The following is a 17251-nucleotide window of genomic DNA, read 5'->3' on the forward strand; positions in this document are numbered from 1 at the left end:
AAAAATCGTAAAACCCTTTGTAACAATTATAATTACATATTTAATTTTATCATCCTGTTCCCTCTTCAGAATATCTTGGGTTAGACGTAAATGGATACTCCACTTTAATTCAGGTCAAGTTAAAGAACTATGTAGAGCAAAGGCATGGCAAGAGTAGGCTTGTGGGCCTGCCTGTTCAGCCTAGCCTGGAATGGTTTTTAAGTTTTAAAAAGTTGGGAAAAACAAAGAAAAACAACAACAACAACAAAAATAGAGGCATGTGTGACAGAGACCTAATGTGACCTTGCCTGAAATATTTAGTGTCTGGTTCATTATAGAAAAATTGTGTCCAGTTTAGAGTCTGTGGTAAGTATGTTGGAAGGCTATTTAAATGTCATAGTTTATCATAAATGTATCTTTCCTTAGTTATCAAGTTAAAATGAGGATTTGGAAATTATTGCATTATTGGTTATGTTACAAATGGAGGATGCAGCATTCCATAGCCAGCCACAGGCTATAGCTTGTGACTCCTTTCAAGGGCAGAGGTGCTCACTTTGTGGTTTGTGGGGCTTACTGAAACCCTTTCAGGAGGTTTATGAGTTCAAAATTATTTTATAATAACAGTACAGTATTATTTTCCTTTTTCACTGTATTGATATTTACACTGATGATGCAGAAGCAATGGTTTGCAGACTTTAGCACAAATCAAGGTAGTGACTCCAAACTGTCCTAGTTGTTACTTTGTTCTTCACTATCATGCACTCAAAAGAAAAACAAAAGTCAGTCTCACCTAAAAATTCTTTGATGAAGCAGTACAGAATAATTACATTTTAACCTTTGAGTATATACGATTTTAATTTCATGTGTGATGAAATGGGAAATATGCATAAAGCCCTTCTCCTGATGGTTTTCTTTGGGACAGTCTTGTATGTAATTTGATTTATGAGTTATAAACTTGATGCTTTTCATAAAATGCCATTTTTCCTTCAAAGTGTAACTGACAAATTATGGTTATTGACAGCCATTTTCTCAAAAATTATTAGAGCAAACCTATTAATACTCTAAGAAAACTGACAATATATTTTGCCGGCAACTTGAGCTTTCAGTTAAAACTTAGAAATTCGGAAAACTTTTATCTGTCACCAGGAGTTTGGTAGCTTTTCCATAATTAAAGATTTTTCTGAAGATAATAGTGGTGATGTAATAAATATGATTTTAAAAAGTATTGTATAATGAAATGTGTCAACAGATATTTTGCAAATTGCCAATGTATGGTACAGAATCTTGCCTGGGTAAAAGATTGATTTAAAGTAGAAGACAAATTTTAATACGAGTACAAAAAATTCTTTGATACTATATTGCCACTAACCTTTGGGAACCTACCACTTATCTTATTTTAGTGCCACATTGAAAAAAAAAGAATATCTACAATTATCTGGAAAGGATATTAAGTTACTTTTTTTTTTTAACCGAATATCTGTGTGAGGTTGGGTTTTCTTAATATATTTTAACCAAAACAGAGTATTGGTTAGTGGCAGTGAGAACCCAGCTATCTTCATTAAGCTAACCATTATTCTAAATATGTAAATAATTGTTGCCTTTCCCACTAAATTTTATGTTGTTTTAGAAACTATTATTTTTAATAAAATATATTATTTATATTCATGAAATGGGCTTGTTATTTTTAAGTGAGTTAACATTTAAAATTTTTCTTTTTAAATTACCAATGCTGTGAATATCAATAGATGTAACCCACATAAACACAGAGGTGTTTGGTGTCCTCCGTATTTTTAAAAATGTAAAGGTCCTGAGACTAAAAGTTTTGAGAACTGTACCTCAAGGGTTTAAGGAATCACTTCTTCAGTACATTGAAATATGGTAGCTGGAAATACTTTTAGGACTAATTAAGGATAAAACTCTCTTATTTAAAAGTTTTTTCATTTAGTTTTTACAATAGCCTGGTAATTTCATCAGCTATTTTTCCTTTTTGTCACATAAAAAAAAACCTTTTCTTTTTTTCTTCTTTATCAATTCTCACAGCAATGCTGGGGTAAAAACAACACTGCTAGAGGCTCATTCTGATATGGGGAGCACTGAAATTCTGGAAAAGGAGACCTCAGAAAGTCTCAGTAATGGTACCAGCAGCAACATAGAAGCAGCCAAAAGGTTGGCCAAACGCCTTTATCAACTAGACAGATTCAAAAGATCGGATGTCGCAAAGCACCTAGGCAAGAAGTACGTTGTGTACCAAGGCTGGTGTCTGAGTGTGTCCTTGTGTGTGTGTCTTTTTAAATAGCTTGGATTTTAATAACAAAGTCTATCCTGTTTTCTTATAGCAATGAATTTAGCAAACTAGTGGCAGAAGAATATCTGAAGTTTTTTGATTTTACAGGGATGACACTGGATCAGTCTCTCAGGTATGATTAAATACCACTTCTGTTCTTTTTTGCTTCCAAATAATTCTGAGAAGAGGAAGTAATGCTGAAACTAAAATCCAAGTTTTAATTCTTTTAGCCCACAGTGACTTTGTGATCTTAGTTCAGATTATACAATAGTTTATTAGACATAATAGAAAGAAAATAATTTTTTTATGAAATCATATTTTCCATCTAGTAGATGACATAGTAAAAAATAGTAAGTCTTGAGAAGTGGAATCTCAAAAGTAGGTCTTGACAAGTGGAATCTGTGGAAATCTGGTTTTTGGATGATCAATTTTTTAAAAAGGCACAGATTTACAGACTGTAGAATTACAGGCTTCCCTCCTGCCGAAACATTTATTTATAATAGCCAAATAGCCTTTAAGATGATGCTTGGAATTAATTCATGAATGGAATAAAAATGAACATCAACATATAATTGGCAGAAGGTATCTGTAAACTGTTTCAGATAGTAGCACTTTTTGCTGATCTGTTCAAATGAAGGTTTAAACACACTGATCCTCACTTTTCACACCATAGTGTACTGTAAATTTCTAAAAGTCATGAAGGTAAAACCCAGTCAGTGTTTACCTCTTATTAATCTTATAACATGTCAGAGCCTGGAGGAATTTTGAGATCATCTGTATAACCCTCTAGTTTTATAAATGAGGAAACTGTGTTTTGGGAGGTAGCATGAGGATATTTAGGTTAGAATACACAATAATGACTTATTCAGTGGTACTTTGTGTGAATTGAGGGCATACATAGGTTTTTCCACGGAAAACAAGGGTAGAGAAAAGATTGATGTTTATGCATTATTCTCTGATACGGTTTATAAAAGACAGTTATGAAAAATTCCACTTTGATTGTTATAAGTTAACACGCTAAGAAAGCAACACTTTCATCATAGAAATAATAATGTTGTATGTTTCTTCTAATTGTGAGATTTCTTAGAACATTTTAAAGGATTTTTTTTTCCTTCCTAACTCATGTTTAGGGAAGCACATCCACTTTGTCAAGTGAGGGTCATTGGAATTCATCATTAATAGACGGTATTCTTAGTGACTCTGATTTAGATTGGTGTGTGGTTCTGGGCATATTTTTGTTTTTCAAAGAATTTTTATACATTAATTAGTTGGGTTTTAGCTCCCAATTTTCCTCTCATATAAAAAGTTAATATAATGTGATAATAGGCAAAATAAAATTAACAAAACTTGTACACAAGATAATATAATTGTAATTTTTTTCTTTTTTTTAAATTTTATTTTATTTATATTCAGTTAATTAATGTATAATGATTATTAGTTTCAGAGGTAGAGTTTAGTCATTCATTGTTTTATATGACAATGTGTCAGTGGCAAGTACAATCATATAAACAAAATGACAAACTGTTACAGTTTTAAAACATAGCCTCCATGGTTATGGGTTTGATATTTAAGTGTTCTTTGGTTTTTATCTGACTGATCTTTTAAATGGGTACTTGTCATTTCAGTCATACGGCGAAGTTACTACCTTCCCAGGGCTTTATTTTAATGTATTAGCTACCATGTTACTGTTACTATTCTGTCATCTTTCATATTAACATTTTATAGAATTAAATTTATATTGAATGGCTATCTCTAGCAAGTTTTTTTTAATAACTAGAATATTTTTATATAATTAATTTTATATTATATATGAATTAACTTTATCAAACATAAAGAGTATGGTAATGTTTTCTAGTTTCACTTTTTTTCTCTTAATTCTTTCTTTAGGTATTTCTTTAAAGCATTTTCTCTTGTGGGAGAAACTCAAGAACGAGAGAGAGTTTTAATACACTTCTCCAATAGATACTTTTATTGTAACCCAAATACCATTGCTTCACAAGGTAATGTGATGGAAATGTTTGTATTTCAAGAAACAAGGGTTATTTTTCTCATAAAAGTTAAATTTTATTGGGGCGTCTGGGTGGCTCAGTAGGTTAAGCCGCTGCCTTCGGCTTGGGTCATGATCTCAGGGTCCTGGGATCGAGTCCCGCATCGGGCTCTCTGCTCAGTGGGGAGCCTGCTTCCTCCTCTCTCTCTCTCTCTGCCTGCCTCTCTGCCTACTTGTGATTTATCTCTGTCAAATAAATAAATAAAATCTTAAAAAAAAAAGTTAAATTTTATTGTGGAAAATATGGAAGATTATACAGAAGAAAATGAAAATCATCTAGGGCTCTCTAATTATCTGGAGATAACTTTTAACAACTGTTTGATTTATTTCCTTCTCTATTTGTATAATATTTAATTTCAAATTTGAATCATTACAGAGTTGTGTTTTCTCTTCTTTCCCTTTCAGTTGTGAGGATTTTCTCTTGTCATATTTAATGGCTGCATGACATTTTTTTCTTTTCATTATTTTTACTTTGTTTTCCAGTTCTATAGTATGATAAGATGCTTTAAATCACTCTTAAATTTTACATGCAAAGCACATTGTAATAAATGAAATGCAGGTTTTATTTCTTCTTTCTATCCCTCTGATTAATCTAAAGTTCTTGAAGAGCATGTATACTTAGTTTTGGAAACGTTTACAAATCTCACTGGTTTTGTAGTGTGTCTCCCGTGCTTTGGTTTGATAATTCGTTGTAGCAACACTGACCACTGACTTTGACTTGTGATTTTAATGAACTATGACTTTATGTTTATTGTACTATTTTTCAAAAGCAACTTCGAACTATTTCATTGTTGATGCACCCTATCAAGAGGTTTTTCTTCCATGTCAATTCCTGCAATAAAGTAAAATTTTCAAGGTTTGAAGTCAGGCGCATTCATTTGCGATTGGAGAATTTTTCATAAACATGAATTCTGGAATAGATCACTAGGATTAGAGGCACCAGAAATAACCATTTTCTCTAGCTTCAGTCTTGCCAGTTAACTGGGATAAGTGTAGATGTTCACTAAAGTGATTAATTCCCAGCCTCTGCCCTGCAGGCCTTAGCTAAATTAACTAACAATCTCATCATTAGAGTCACATTCATCTCCATAAAATGGGAATTTAATTTTCTTCTGTCCTTTCTTTGATTATACTTAGACTATTTACTCACTGTTTCTATCACTAATCAGTATTGTGTAGCGAATGAAAGGGATAGAAGGGAATTGTTTTTATTAAAAGCCTCCTCTAAATCTAATAAAATATTGACATTCCTGAGTGAAATAAGGAATTTGGATATGTACACTCATCTGGCTGTTGATAAGGGTATTGGAGAGTTGGGTGCTGAGAGTTTTACAAATGCTTTCAAGGAATTTATTTTAAATGTACTTAAAATTTAATAATAATAATCTGGAACTGGAATAAATGCACTTTTGGGTATTCAGTAGCATCTCCTTTGAGATATTAATAATAGAAATCACCTACTCTACTCAAAGGCATACTTCTGAGAAATAAGCTGTCTCTAATTCATGAATTCAGTAATTAGGAAGGCCTGCCTTTCGCACATTTGGCATACACAATAAGATTTTTCTGCATCTGCAGAAAAAATTCTGTTGAGAATTGCAGGAAAAGAATGAGGAGAAGTAATTCTAAGGTTTGGAAATGAGAAGCTTCTAATTTTTAGTGCTTTCTCTTTTCCTTTATCAAGGAATAAAGTGATGTTTCCACCTAAATGGGACATGGTCCATCTGTTTGGAGCAGCATCTTTCCCCTGAATATTTAATTTTTTAATCTTTACAAGATATTGCAGTATTTTACTTTTGGCTGATCCATAGTATCCTGGACCAGTGGCCTTTAGTGAATTGTCAAGAAAGAGGATAACTATTGCTGCCCATATATATTTTTAGCCAGAGAACTAATACCCGGACAGTACACTGAGAGACCCAAATCTTGGTTTCCTGTAACTTTTGCTTCTTCTTAATTTGCATTCCTCCCAGAAAGTTAAAAAAAAAAAGAAGGAACAGTAGCAAATAATTTATTTTCATTTCTGCATCTTTTATTACATAAGATTAGGAAAATATAAATAAAAAGATAAAAATTATCTCATTACCCAGAGACAGTAATGTTTTAATATAATGCTATATATTATTCTAGATGTATTTATATTTAAATGGGATCATACTGCATTTTGTGCTTTTCATAGAATATGTGCTTTTCATATAACAATGTGCTTTTCATATAATAGTTTATTGTGAAATATCTTTTTGTTTCAACACTCAGCATACTTCGACAACATTTTTAATGTCTTAAACATAACAGGATTGTGGTTTTGGAGGGTTTTATTTTCTTGTTCCCCATTATAAGTGATATTTCTTTGGATACCCTTGTATCTTGTCTAGATCCTATTTCCTTAGTGTAAAGTCTTATAAATGGATTTGCTGTGTCAAAAGATACTGTTCAAAGCTTAAGATATGTACTCTCAAACTACACTCCAGAGAGTTAAGAATAATATACTTTATCACCAGCAGAGCCCTATTGTCTGCACTGAGGCCCTTTTAATAATTTTTGTTTGTTTGTTTCCCCAAACAAACATGATTGCGCTTAGCCACATTATTGTGTTTTCAGAGGTTCTTAACGTATGCCACTTTGATGATTATAAGTAGTTCAACGGGAAATGGTGAATTAATGCTTTCTTTCCTGTCACTTCCCTTAGATGGAGTCCATTGTCTTACCTGTGCAATGATGCTTCTTAACACGGATCTCCACGGCCATGTAAGTGTAGGTGTGTGAAGCCGTTACTTAGAGAAATTAAAATATTTTGAGCTTATCTTTGCTTTTGTGTTCATACACACTTATTCTCTCCCCTTCCCTTCTCTCATTCTCTACGTGGCAGGTAGGTAAATGTAAACCCTTGGGAAAAAAAAAAAAAACTTACTTTACATGCTAACATGAATACGATACGTTCTGCATGTCTGCAGTTGACTTACCTGTAGTGAGTGTGTTCTGTATCTTTTCTCCAGTAGATGGCAGAGACAGAGCATTTGTTTTTGGGTTAGCTATTTGGGTTGATAATATGATGGAAAGAGGAAATAAGTTAGAGCTGAAGATGATGACCATGTTTTTACTAAATCTAGTAGCCAGTTTTAAGAACACAGCCTTTTCTTTGCTTCTCAGCTGACATGGTCTTCTTTACTAGTTGAAATATTAAAATATTCTAATTACCATCTCATCTACTGTTGAAAAATCTAGAGAAAACTTAACCAGGGTGAGATGTTTTATAATTATATATAAAATTTTACCTTCCATAGGTGTGAAATTTTAGCATTTACTTAAACTGTTTATCTTAGAGAAAAGGAAAATCTTTTAGTTTAATATAGGCCAGTATGTACTCACTTAGCACAAAAATTATTTCATAGTCCCAGGTCCATTTATTCTGAAGAGAAAACCAAGTTTCTTATAATTAAAGAATCTAGGTCATCCCTTGATTTGCTATATGATTTATCTTAAAATTTTAAAAAATCACACTGAAAGAATAAAGCTTAGGTATTTGTACAAATTCATTTTCATCTTCCAAAAGGACACATCATTTCCTTAAGAAAGGCAAAATGGTACAGTTTGGGACGATTAAAGTGGACTGAAGGGAAAAAGAAATGTTCTGTCAGCAAAATGAAGAGGAGATACAGTGATAGCTAACACTGTCTTCACATACCTCCCAACTCAACTAGGAAACTAGGAAGTTCCTTTTTCAATTTTCATGAGTTGTATTTAGAATAGCAAAGTGACTTGTAGACATATGTAACGTGTCCAGCGATGATACAGAATAAAATTAGTAGATATGCTCAGGGACATTTTGGGGCCATAGCACCATAATACATCCTGGGGATATAAAGGTGCTAGGATTCCCGCAGCATGAGCCTTGATATGAGGATCAGAATCTAAACTCACTGGTTTGTTACGGGGATGACAACTCATTGTACCGTCCTGACCCCTGTTTTTCTGTTACCAGCAAAGCAAGTTTTCCTTGCTTTTTTCTCTGCCTGTCTTATGATGATGACAGTTACAATTTTGTCCTCCTCTTTTCCTCCCACTTAAGAGAGAATTTTTGAATACTTGTCCACATATAACTTTGATCCAAGTTAGTGAGCCCAATATAAGGTAGCTTTGTCACGTGAGATATTTTAAGGTCTCATTCACATATGATGGGTGTGCATTTTGTGTCTGTTGACTGAGAAAATTTATGATGACAAAAAAAATCCAGTAACACGTTCAATTCTTATTTAAAAGTTAAGGATCTCATAGAACTTCTGTAGAAGTTGCTAGATGGGGGATTAATTTCTATTAAAAGCTGAATTACTTTTTAGAAAGCTAATATTGCCTTAATACTTTCAAATAAGTGTTTATCTTATTAATCACAATAATTTTAAATATGGCAGTAAATAAAGGTGTGAGGTTTTTTACATATTCAGATAACTCAGCTTGTTTGATATCCAGACTAACCATGAGCACAGCAGTGTTTATAGTCCATAAGTTCAGAACCACAGATCTCGGATTTGCACTTGCTCTGTTTTCAGACCACTTTTATATAATTGAAAAGAGACTAAATGAAGAGTAACGTTTCTTTTTGCAACTAGAATGTAAGAGTTTATAGGTAAGAGGCAGTATACGGATAAACAGTTTAATATTATCCTGAGTTGTGCCAATTGTACATAATTAACAACTGGCTATAGTGACAGAACTACATGTAAGAGGGAGAATAAGTACAATATTATCAACATATTTTTTATTAATTATTAATTTTTATTAATAATTTATTAATAATTTATTGATTATTCTTAGCTTTGTTCTTGAAAATGTGTGCTATATACTTAGGATTGTCTGTGGGTAGGTTTTGTATATTAGAGGTTTTTTAAATCCTTATTTACAATGCATGCTGTTGAAAGTCTGTTGAATATATAGTTGTTTCATAAGAACTAACCATACGAAAATGTGTTTTCTTATCTTCCAACTCTGGATTCATTTTAAAAATAAATTTTCCTTCTAGGTGGTAAGTTTTTATCCATAATTCTGGATGTAGTTTCTGTTGCATCATGATTGCCTGATGTATTGTTACAGTTTCTCTTTGACTTACTAGCATGACCCCTTTGAAGGTGAATCATTCAAAATATAAAGTGAATTATTTCTAATATCTGCCCCTTTTCACCTCCTCCCTAGGCTGTACTGCCTAGGCCATCACCTCTCATTACTTAGTCCAATGCTAGAATAGTCTTCTTGGGAAGTGAACTAGTAAGCCATTTTCCTTTTCTTCTTTACCATTGTGCCCTGATAGCAATACACCAGCATGATCTTTCTAAGAAGTACTGCAGTAAGCTTGTCCTCATGCTCTCAGTGGGGGAGGCATAACTTGGGAATTAGCTTCTTTTGGCTTTTCTTTGTGATGAATCCTCCTTGTGGATTTTATTTACTCTGAGGAATGATACATTCGAAATGCACTGGTATGGGCCTTTGTTCATTCTGCTAACTTTTCTTACTAATAAAATCACTGAATGTATACTAATGTAATAAATCTAATATAGTGTTATATGTTGGAATGCCTTTCTGTCTTTCTTTTTATAATTTATTCTAACATTCAACAAACACTTATAGTATGTCTGCTCTATCCAAATTCTGTGCCATCTGGGTAAGGATTGGAAATGAATGAGACATTCGTGGAAGTCAAAAATCATTTCTGATAGTGTTGGCTAGGCTGACTTCCATTAGTCCTTTTAACTTAGAATATAGCAGGTAATTGAGGTGCTGTAGTGGAAAAGTACTGGGGAGAGATTTTAATTATACCTTGGATAATTGAATTTCACATGGAAAAAAAATAATCCGAAGTATATGCAATATTTTTGGGAGAAGTTCATTCAAATGTCATAATTTCAGTGGAGCTAAAAATGCTGATTCCCTTTTGTACCTATTTTTTAAAAAATACAAATGATGCATTATTATTTTAGCAACAGTATTGACTTGCTTTTATTTGCGTGTAGTTTATTCTCTTAGAAAAAATATTTTATAATTGTGGTCACATAGCTAATGTGCTGAGTAATCTCTTATTTTTAAAATGACTCTTCATCGATGAAATATGTATGTAAATTAAACTTTTGCATATACAGATAACTTTCTATTAAAACAAACTCTAGAGTTTATTTTTCTCTTACAATATGGGAACTAAGTTGTATTTATGTTATTTGAGCTATCAACAAGGAAAAAATTGAAAATATGAAAATCTTTTTCTTTAAAGCCTTGTGTTTTATTGGAAAAAGTATGAATAAAGGATTTTATAAAGTTAGAATAAATTCTATACTATTTCTTTTCTGGACTGATCTTCACTTGTGCTTTGTTGACTGTAACTCGCTCTCAGGTCCTTGGATCATAACAGAGATTCAGCTATCTACCAGGATTATCACTGGAGCTGAAGACAGGTGTCAGGGGCAGGACAATAGGCAGAAACTTTGCACCATTGTTGGACCCTGAAGTGGGAAGAAGTTTTAGATGTAGACTGATTGTAATGAAGAGTGGGATGGATAAATAGAATCAGTTGGTCATTTTCACAGCTAAAAGTCAAAAGAGATCTGTAAGACAATGGCTGCCCAGGGTCAGGCCTTGGTTAGAGGCAGTAGCAAGGACATTTATTTGTAATCAAGGTATTGTGGCAGAATCTATCCTTTGACACTGTGGCTTGGGATTTTTAATAGGAGTTTTACCGAAGGCATCTCTGTGTTTTTCATTAATGGCAGGAGCTAGCCCACTCTGCAACAGGTGTAAAGGAATTGGGGGTGTGGTTCTTCTGGAGTGGTGGCTCAGTCTAGTCATCCTGTAGATAACTTTGGGATACTCTGGGTATGTTGAATATCATCCTCAGTGGTCTGAATTTAATTATGAGGCAGGACCCTACTGTTTTTTTGTTTGTTTTTGTTTTTCTTTTTGTTTTTGTTGGTGTTAGATTATAGGTTGAATAAGGATAAAACGACAGTTAGTATACCATACTGGTAGAAGGGCAGAAAGGAGTCAAGTATAGGTTATGTAATAGAATGATGTTAGCAGTTCATTATTTTTCAGTGTGTAAACTGCATTGGTATTTTTTTTTTTTAATTCCTAGATTGGCTCTGTAGGATCATAGAATTTTAAATTGGCGGGCAAAATATTTTATTTATTATCAGAAGTGGAAAATGACTATTATAAGAATTGTTTAATGCTTTTACTTTTCACAGTGTGCTGTTTTACCTTTCTACCCTCAAAAGCACCATAGGCCTTTAACATCCTTAGGAAATTTCTGTTTCTGTGATAATCATTATTGTAATTGGCCAGCTGCCTGAAGTGCTTTTTGCCTGCTGCTCTCCCTCCTGTCTAGCTGTCTTCTCTCTGGGCTCCTCTTCCTGTCTCTGTCGCCTAGATGCCCTCTGCCAGGAAAGCCGTCTTTGGCATTCATTTATTTTCCTATCTGAGCTTTACCCTACTGTAGATTCTAGCCTTGTTCTTAATTTCCTTTTAGTCAACAAGCCTTCTTCCCCTTGGAGGCCTCTTTTCCATGTCCTTGGTTCCAAGTCTTTCCCTTCATCTCTTTGGGAGCTTCCCAGCTATAGTGACTTCCAGGCTCTCATCCCTGGAGCTTCTCAGTGATAATGATAGTTCATGGAAGGATCAGGTCTGGATCAGCATTGCCAAGGATTTCTGGTGGGGCATTGGATTCAGTTTTCCTGTTACTGTTTCTCTTACCATAAGGAGCATTTTGGGGATTGCTTGAGAACCTTTACCATCAGCTGTGGAAGTGTTTTTATCGAAAAATGTCTTATAGATTGTTCTATTTTTTTTTAAGATTTTATTTATTAGAGAGAGAGCAAGAGAGAGCACAAGTTGGCAGGGAGGGGCCTAGGGAGAGGGAGAAGCAGTCTCCTTCTGAGCAGAGAGCCTGACTCAGCTCAATCCCAGGACCCCAAGTTCATGACCTGAGCTGAAAGCAGATGCTTAGCCGACTGAGCCATTCAGGTGCCCCTCAGATTTTTCAATTTTAAAATGACCTTTAAGATACTGTCACATTGACAATGATGTGTGGATTTTTTTTTTAAGATTTTATTTATTTATTTGACAGAGAGAGATCACAGTAGGAGAGAGGGAAGGGAAGAGATCACAGAGAGAGAGAGGAAGGGAAGCAGGCCCCCTGCTGAGCAGAGAGCCCGATGTGGGACTCCATCCCAGGACCCTGAGATCATGACCTGAGCCGAAGGCAGCGGCTCAACCCACTGAGCCACCCAGGCACCCCTGATGTGTGGATTTTAATAGGAATGCTTTCTTCAGCATTTCACAGTTAATCATGCACTGGTGCATTTTCTCTGCTTCTGTGACTTCTCAAAATGAAAGCCTCCTTTCCCCCATTTCTTTTTTTTTTTTTAATTTATTTTTTATTTATTTTCAGCATAACAGTATTCATTATTTTTGCACCACACCCAGTGCTCCATGCAATCCGTGCCTTCTATAATACCCACCACTTGGTACCCCAACCTCCCACCCCCCCGCCACTTCAGACCCCTCAGATTGTTTTTCAGAGTCCATAGTCATGGTTCACCTCTCCTATTTCTTCCTCCTCTAGCCACCTTCCCCACTTCTCTTCCTTTCTTCACTTTTTTTTTTTTCTAGTTCTCCTTTTTTAAGAATAGGTTCATACATGGAAAATACAATATGGAGACATCAGTTGGGTCAGTGGGGCTCATTTAGGGACTTCGGGTTATCGAATTTGTACGTTATTCAGTAGCTGCTTTCCTTTTCCTTCTTACCATTAAGAGTTTTTCACATTCGCACAGGTCTTTAGTAGAAAATGATAAAGCAGATCAAACTCCGTATTAAGTCTGTTTTTGCTCTTTCTTCCTGCACATGGTTTGAGGAGGGAAGGAGTGAGGGTGAGGAAGGTGACTGAAACAAACCTCTTACCTCTAATCCCATTACTTAAGTTAACATCTGTCATTCTATGACAAGTTAAAAGTAGATTTAGTCTTTGTAACTTGATAATGAGGTCAGTGTCTTCTATCTTCTCAAATTTCAAGGAAATACTTTCTATGAAGTTGTTACAGAATCTGCTACTACAGTACTTCTTAAACTTTTTAGTATCATATTCCCTTTATACTCTTAAATTTTTTTGAGGACCCCAAAGAGCTTTTATGAATATCCATTAATATTTTACCATGTTAGAAACTAAAATGGATAAGATTTAAAAAATATTTAGTATTTTAAAATAGCAATAATAAACCCATTAAATGAATAACATACTTTTTTCTTCTAAAATTAGTGAATTTTATTTTTTAGTTTATTTTTAGGTATATAACAATGATTCATTATTTACATATAATTATAAAATGATCACAGTAAGTCTAGTTAACATCTTTCACCATCCATAGTTAGGTTTTTTTCCTTGTGATAAGAACTTTCAAGCTGCTCTTCAGTTTCAGACATTGAGTACTGTAGTCACCATGATGTACATTATATCCCCATGCAGTACTTCCTTTACAAATGGAATATTGTACCTTTTTTTAAATTAATTGAAGAGCAGTTGACACACAATGTTACGTTAGTTTCAAGTGTACAACCTTGTGATTTGACAAGTCTGTTTGTTATGCTATGCTTACCACAACTGTAGCTACCATCTGTCACCATACAACACTATTACAATACTATTGACTGTTTTTCCTGTGCTGTACTTTTTATCCTGTGACTTACTCATTCCATAACTGGAAGCCTGTGTCTCCTACTCCCCTTCACATGTTTTGTCCAACCCCCAATCCCCGCTCCACTCTGACAGCAGTTTGTCCCTCTATATTTATGGGTCTGCTTCTGCTTTTCCTTTTTTTTTTTAACTTTACACACATTATGTATTTTTTAAGTTTTTAATTTAAATTCCAGTTAGTTAACATACAGTATAATACCAGTTTTAGGTGTACAATCCAGTGATTCAACACTTACAAAGAACACGTGATGCTTATCACAAGTGCACTCCTTAATCCGCATCACTTATTTGTTCATTTGTTTGTTTTTCAGATTCCACATATAAGTGAAATCCTATAGGAATAACATTCTTTTTTATGAATAATAATTAGACTTAGCAAAACAAAAAAAATCAGTGAAAAGTATAGCATTGAAAATTTTTGGCAAGACTCTTTCCTATTTGGCTTAATAGAAGACCGCTGAATTCTCTGCTTCTGTATTTAATTAGTTGCTATATGTCACAAGTAATGTAGGTTCTAGAAAACTCCACTCTAACTTATGAGTGAGAGTGAAAAAATGTTCTGAGTATTATTATAACACTAAGTGTGACCTCATGGACTCCCTGGACAGGATCCCTGAGTCATACTTTGAGAACCACTGTCTTAGAATGTTATTATCAGTTGCCATATTTTTTTCTTTAAACCATGTCTACTTCCTTTTTTAATGGCAGTGTATTATATAAGTGGCAGGGAAGTCCAAGTAGTATTTCAGATATCCCTAAAAGTAGAACTTCTAATACTTACATTAACCTATGATTGGGGTTTATGAAAGAATACTTTGAATATCACAGCCACAGCTTCTTGGTTGGTTTGGAAATTTATGAAGGATCTTGCTTTGCCTGCTAATCATACATATAAAAAAATAGACACCTGAGGGCAGCATAATACAATTAAACTTACTTGATAGAGAAGAATACAAAACGAAAGCAAAATAGCTTATAGCAGATCTATAGAACTGAAGTAATTACCAAATCTGTAGTATGCTTTTTCTCCCCCCAATTATTGTAACATGTTGGAGGAGGTGGAATTATCATGTGGGAGGGTATGCCTGCTGTGGTTTTAAAATCCCAAGACTTATGAGGCCAGATTTTACCAATGGATCATGAAAGCTTTTAGTTTCTCTGAAAAAAATTTTTTTTCCCCACAATGCCACATTCTACATTATTAAAAAAAATTTTAGGGGCGCCTGGGTGGCTCAGTGGGTTAAAGCCTCTGCCTTCGGCTCAGCTCATGATCCCAGGGTCTTGGGATCGAGTCCCACATCGGGCTCTCTGCTCAGCGGGGAGCCTGCTTCCCTTCCTCTCTCTGCCTGCCTCTCTGTCTACTGTGATCTCTGTCTGTCAAATAAAAATAAAATAAAATCTAAAAAAAAAAAAAAATTTAGGATTATTTTGCCTAATTCTGCAACCTGTAAGTCAGAGTATATGCTGTGATCTGTTTTCCTGGTGAATACTTGAGATAGCTGTCCTTGCTAGCTGCTCTCTTAGATCTGAGTTTAGGTTAGGTCTTGTCTGGAGCTTTGAAGAAGGTTTCATTCCTCCAGTTGTCAGGGAAAGCATACTCAAAGCAAAGACTTGGTCACTCTTGTGCTGAATTTCAGACAGTAGCTTGTATGGTTTCTAGGTGACTCTAAAGAAGGAATCTCTTCATCTTAACTTTTTCCCTTTACTCTCATTGTTACCATTAAAGCTGGGAGCTGATTATCAACTGAGTGGGGAAAAAGGCCATAACTTTAACAGTAAGGCACAGAATACATCTGAATACATACTCTAATACATAATTCTAATCTATTTACATGCTCACTCATGATGTTGTCTTGAATACAAATGCCATTTCCTTCCAGTTTTCTTTTAGTTCAGGGGTCAACTAGGCACCTGGCTGGCTCATTGGTGGAGCATGTGACTTTTGATCTTAGGGTTGTGATTTCCAGGCCCACACTGGGTATAGGGAGGACTTAAAAATAAAATCTTAAAGGAAAAAAAAAAAAAGATCAGGGGTCAGCAAAGTATGACCCACAGGTAAAATCCAGCCGAAGGTTTGATTTTGTAAGTGAAGGTTTATGGAACACAGCCACACCCATTTCTTTTATATCTTCACACTAAAATGATAAGGTGATGAGTAGTTATAACAGAGACTTCATGACCTGTAAAGCCTAAAATATTTCCTATCTAGTTCTTTTCACAAATTTATAGAACTTTTCTACACCCCCTGCCCTTAGTACATGAATCCTCCTCTCTCTCCCGACATAGTAGAGTAAGGTTAAAGATGATCCTTTTACTTAACATTCTGAATGACATGTTAAAAAACGTATCTATGTTCAGTTTTTGAGAAATGATAAATTCATCAAAGAATTTCTAAAAGTCATTTAATGTATTTTTTTTTAAAAAATGGAGACAAGAACTCTTTCTTGTATTCTAAGATAATAGTTTAATATATTTGAAAATGGCAGTATAATCATTTTGGAGAAAAGCCTTAAATCTTTGGGGGGATATGAACCACCAGTCTTGGGTTTTTCATCTTTTTGCTTAATATTCTCTCTCATTAAGGATTGTGCCTTAATTGGCCAACTATTCAAAATTTGGTCCTGCTCTTTTGGGGTTTCAAACGGAATTTTTACTTTTTGTGGATTTTCCATTCTGTATGTTAAATTTTAGATTTGATTAAAGATGCCTCTTGATTTTAATTAATGATCCAGAGATTCATATTCATCAAACAGCTCAGATTTGACTGGAAATGTTGCATTGATTTCAGGAAACAATTTCTTCGACTCTCAATTCATCAGGAGGCTTTTTCACATCTCCATGCTTTTATTCATTTAATGGAAAGGAATCCAGAATATAAAAAGGTACTACAAAATTACTGCCTTGGCATGTAACTGGCCAGCATTTGTTTCAGAGCAAGCCTACTTTTTTCCAGAGTTATGAATCAATTTGGGAAGAAAATAGAATCATGGCAGTGTGTGAGTTTCTCTGTGATAGCTATGAATGGTTGAGATACAAAATCAGTGATTACAGTTAGCTTTGTTCAGTGGACAGTATTTGAATAATAATATTTCAAAATAATGGATACAGTTTGGTATAAGAAGAAGGAAAAATCCAGGTATTATATGAAGGAGTATTTCTCAATTACAAAAACTTCATTTCATTTTACTTTTACTCCATGATAAAAATGGTA

The 17251-nt window shown here is 34.2% G+C and overlaps 1 protein-coding gene across 7 annotated transcripts in view; it reads left to right on the top strand.

Moving 5' to 3' along the window:
* The window catches only part of PSD3 (pleckstrin and Sec7 domain containing 3), a 624510-nt gene that overhangs the window by 270267 nt on the left and 336992 nt on the right, over positions 1–17251 (top strand). For all 7 annotated transcript variants that reach the window (XM_004775730.3, XM_004775734.3, XM_004775732.3 and 4 more), the window contains 4 exons: positions 2020–2214; positions 2316–2396; positions 4151–4263; positions 7000–7058. In XM_004775730.3, coding sequence (XP_004775787.1) covers positions 2020–2214; positions 2316–2396; positions 4151–4263; positions 7000–7058 — 448 coding nt within the window. The remainder of the gene's footprint in view (positions 1–2019; positions 2215–2315; positions 2397–4150; positions 4264–6999; positions 7059–17251) is intronic.

The sequence above is a fragment of the Mustela putorius genome, unplaced genomic scaffold, assembly GCF_011764305.1.
Source record: "Mustela putorius furo isolate JIRA1106 unplaced genomic scaffold, ASM1176430v1.1 tig00537275_pilon_pilon_pilon, whole genome shotgun sequence".
NCBI lineage: Eukaryota > Metazoa > Chordata > Mammalia > Carnivora > Mustelidae > Mustela > Mustela putorius.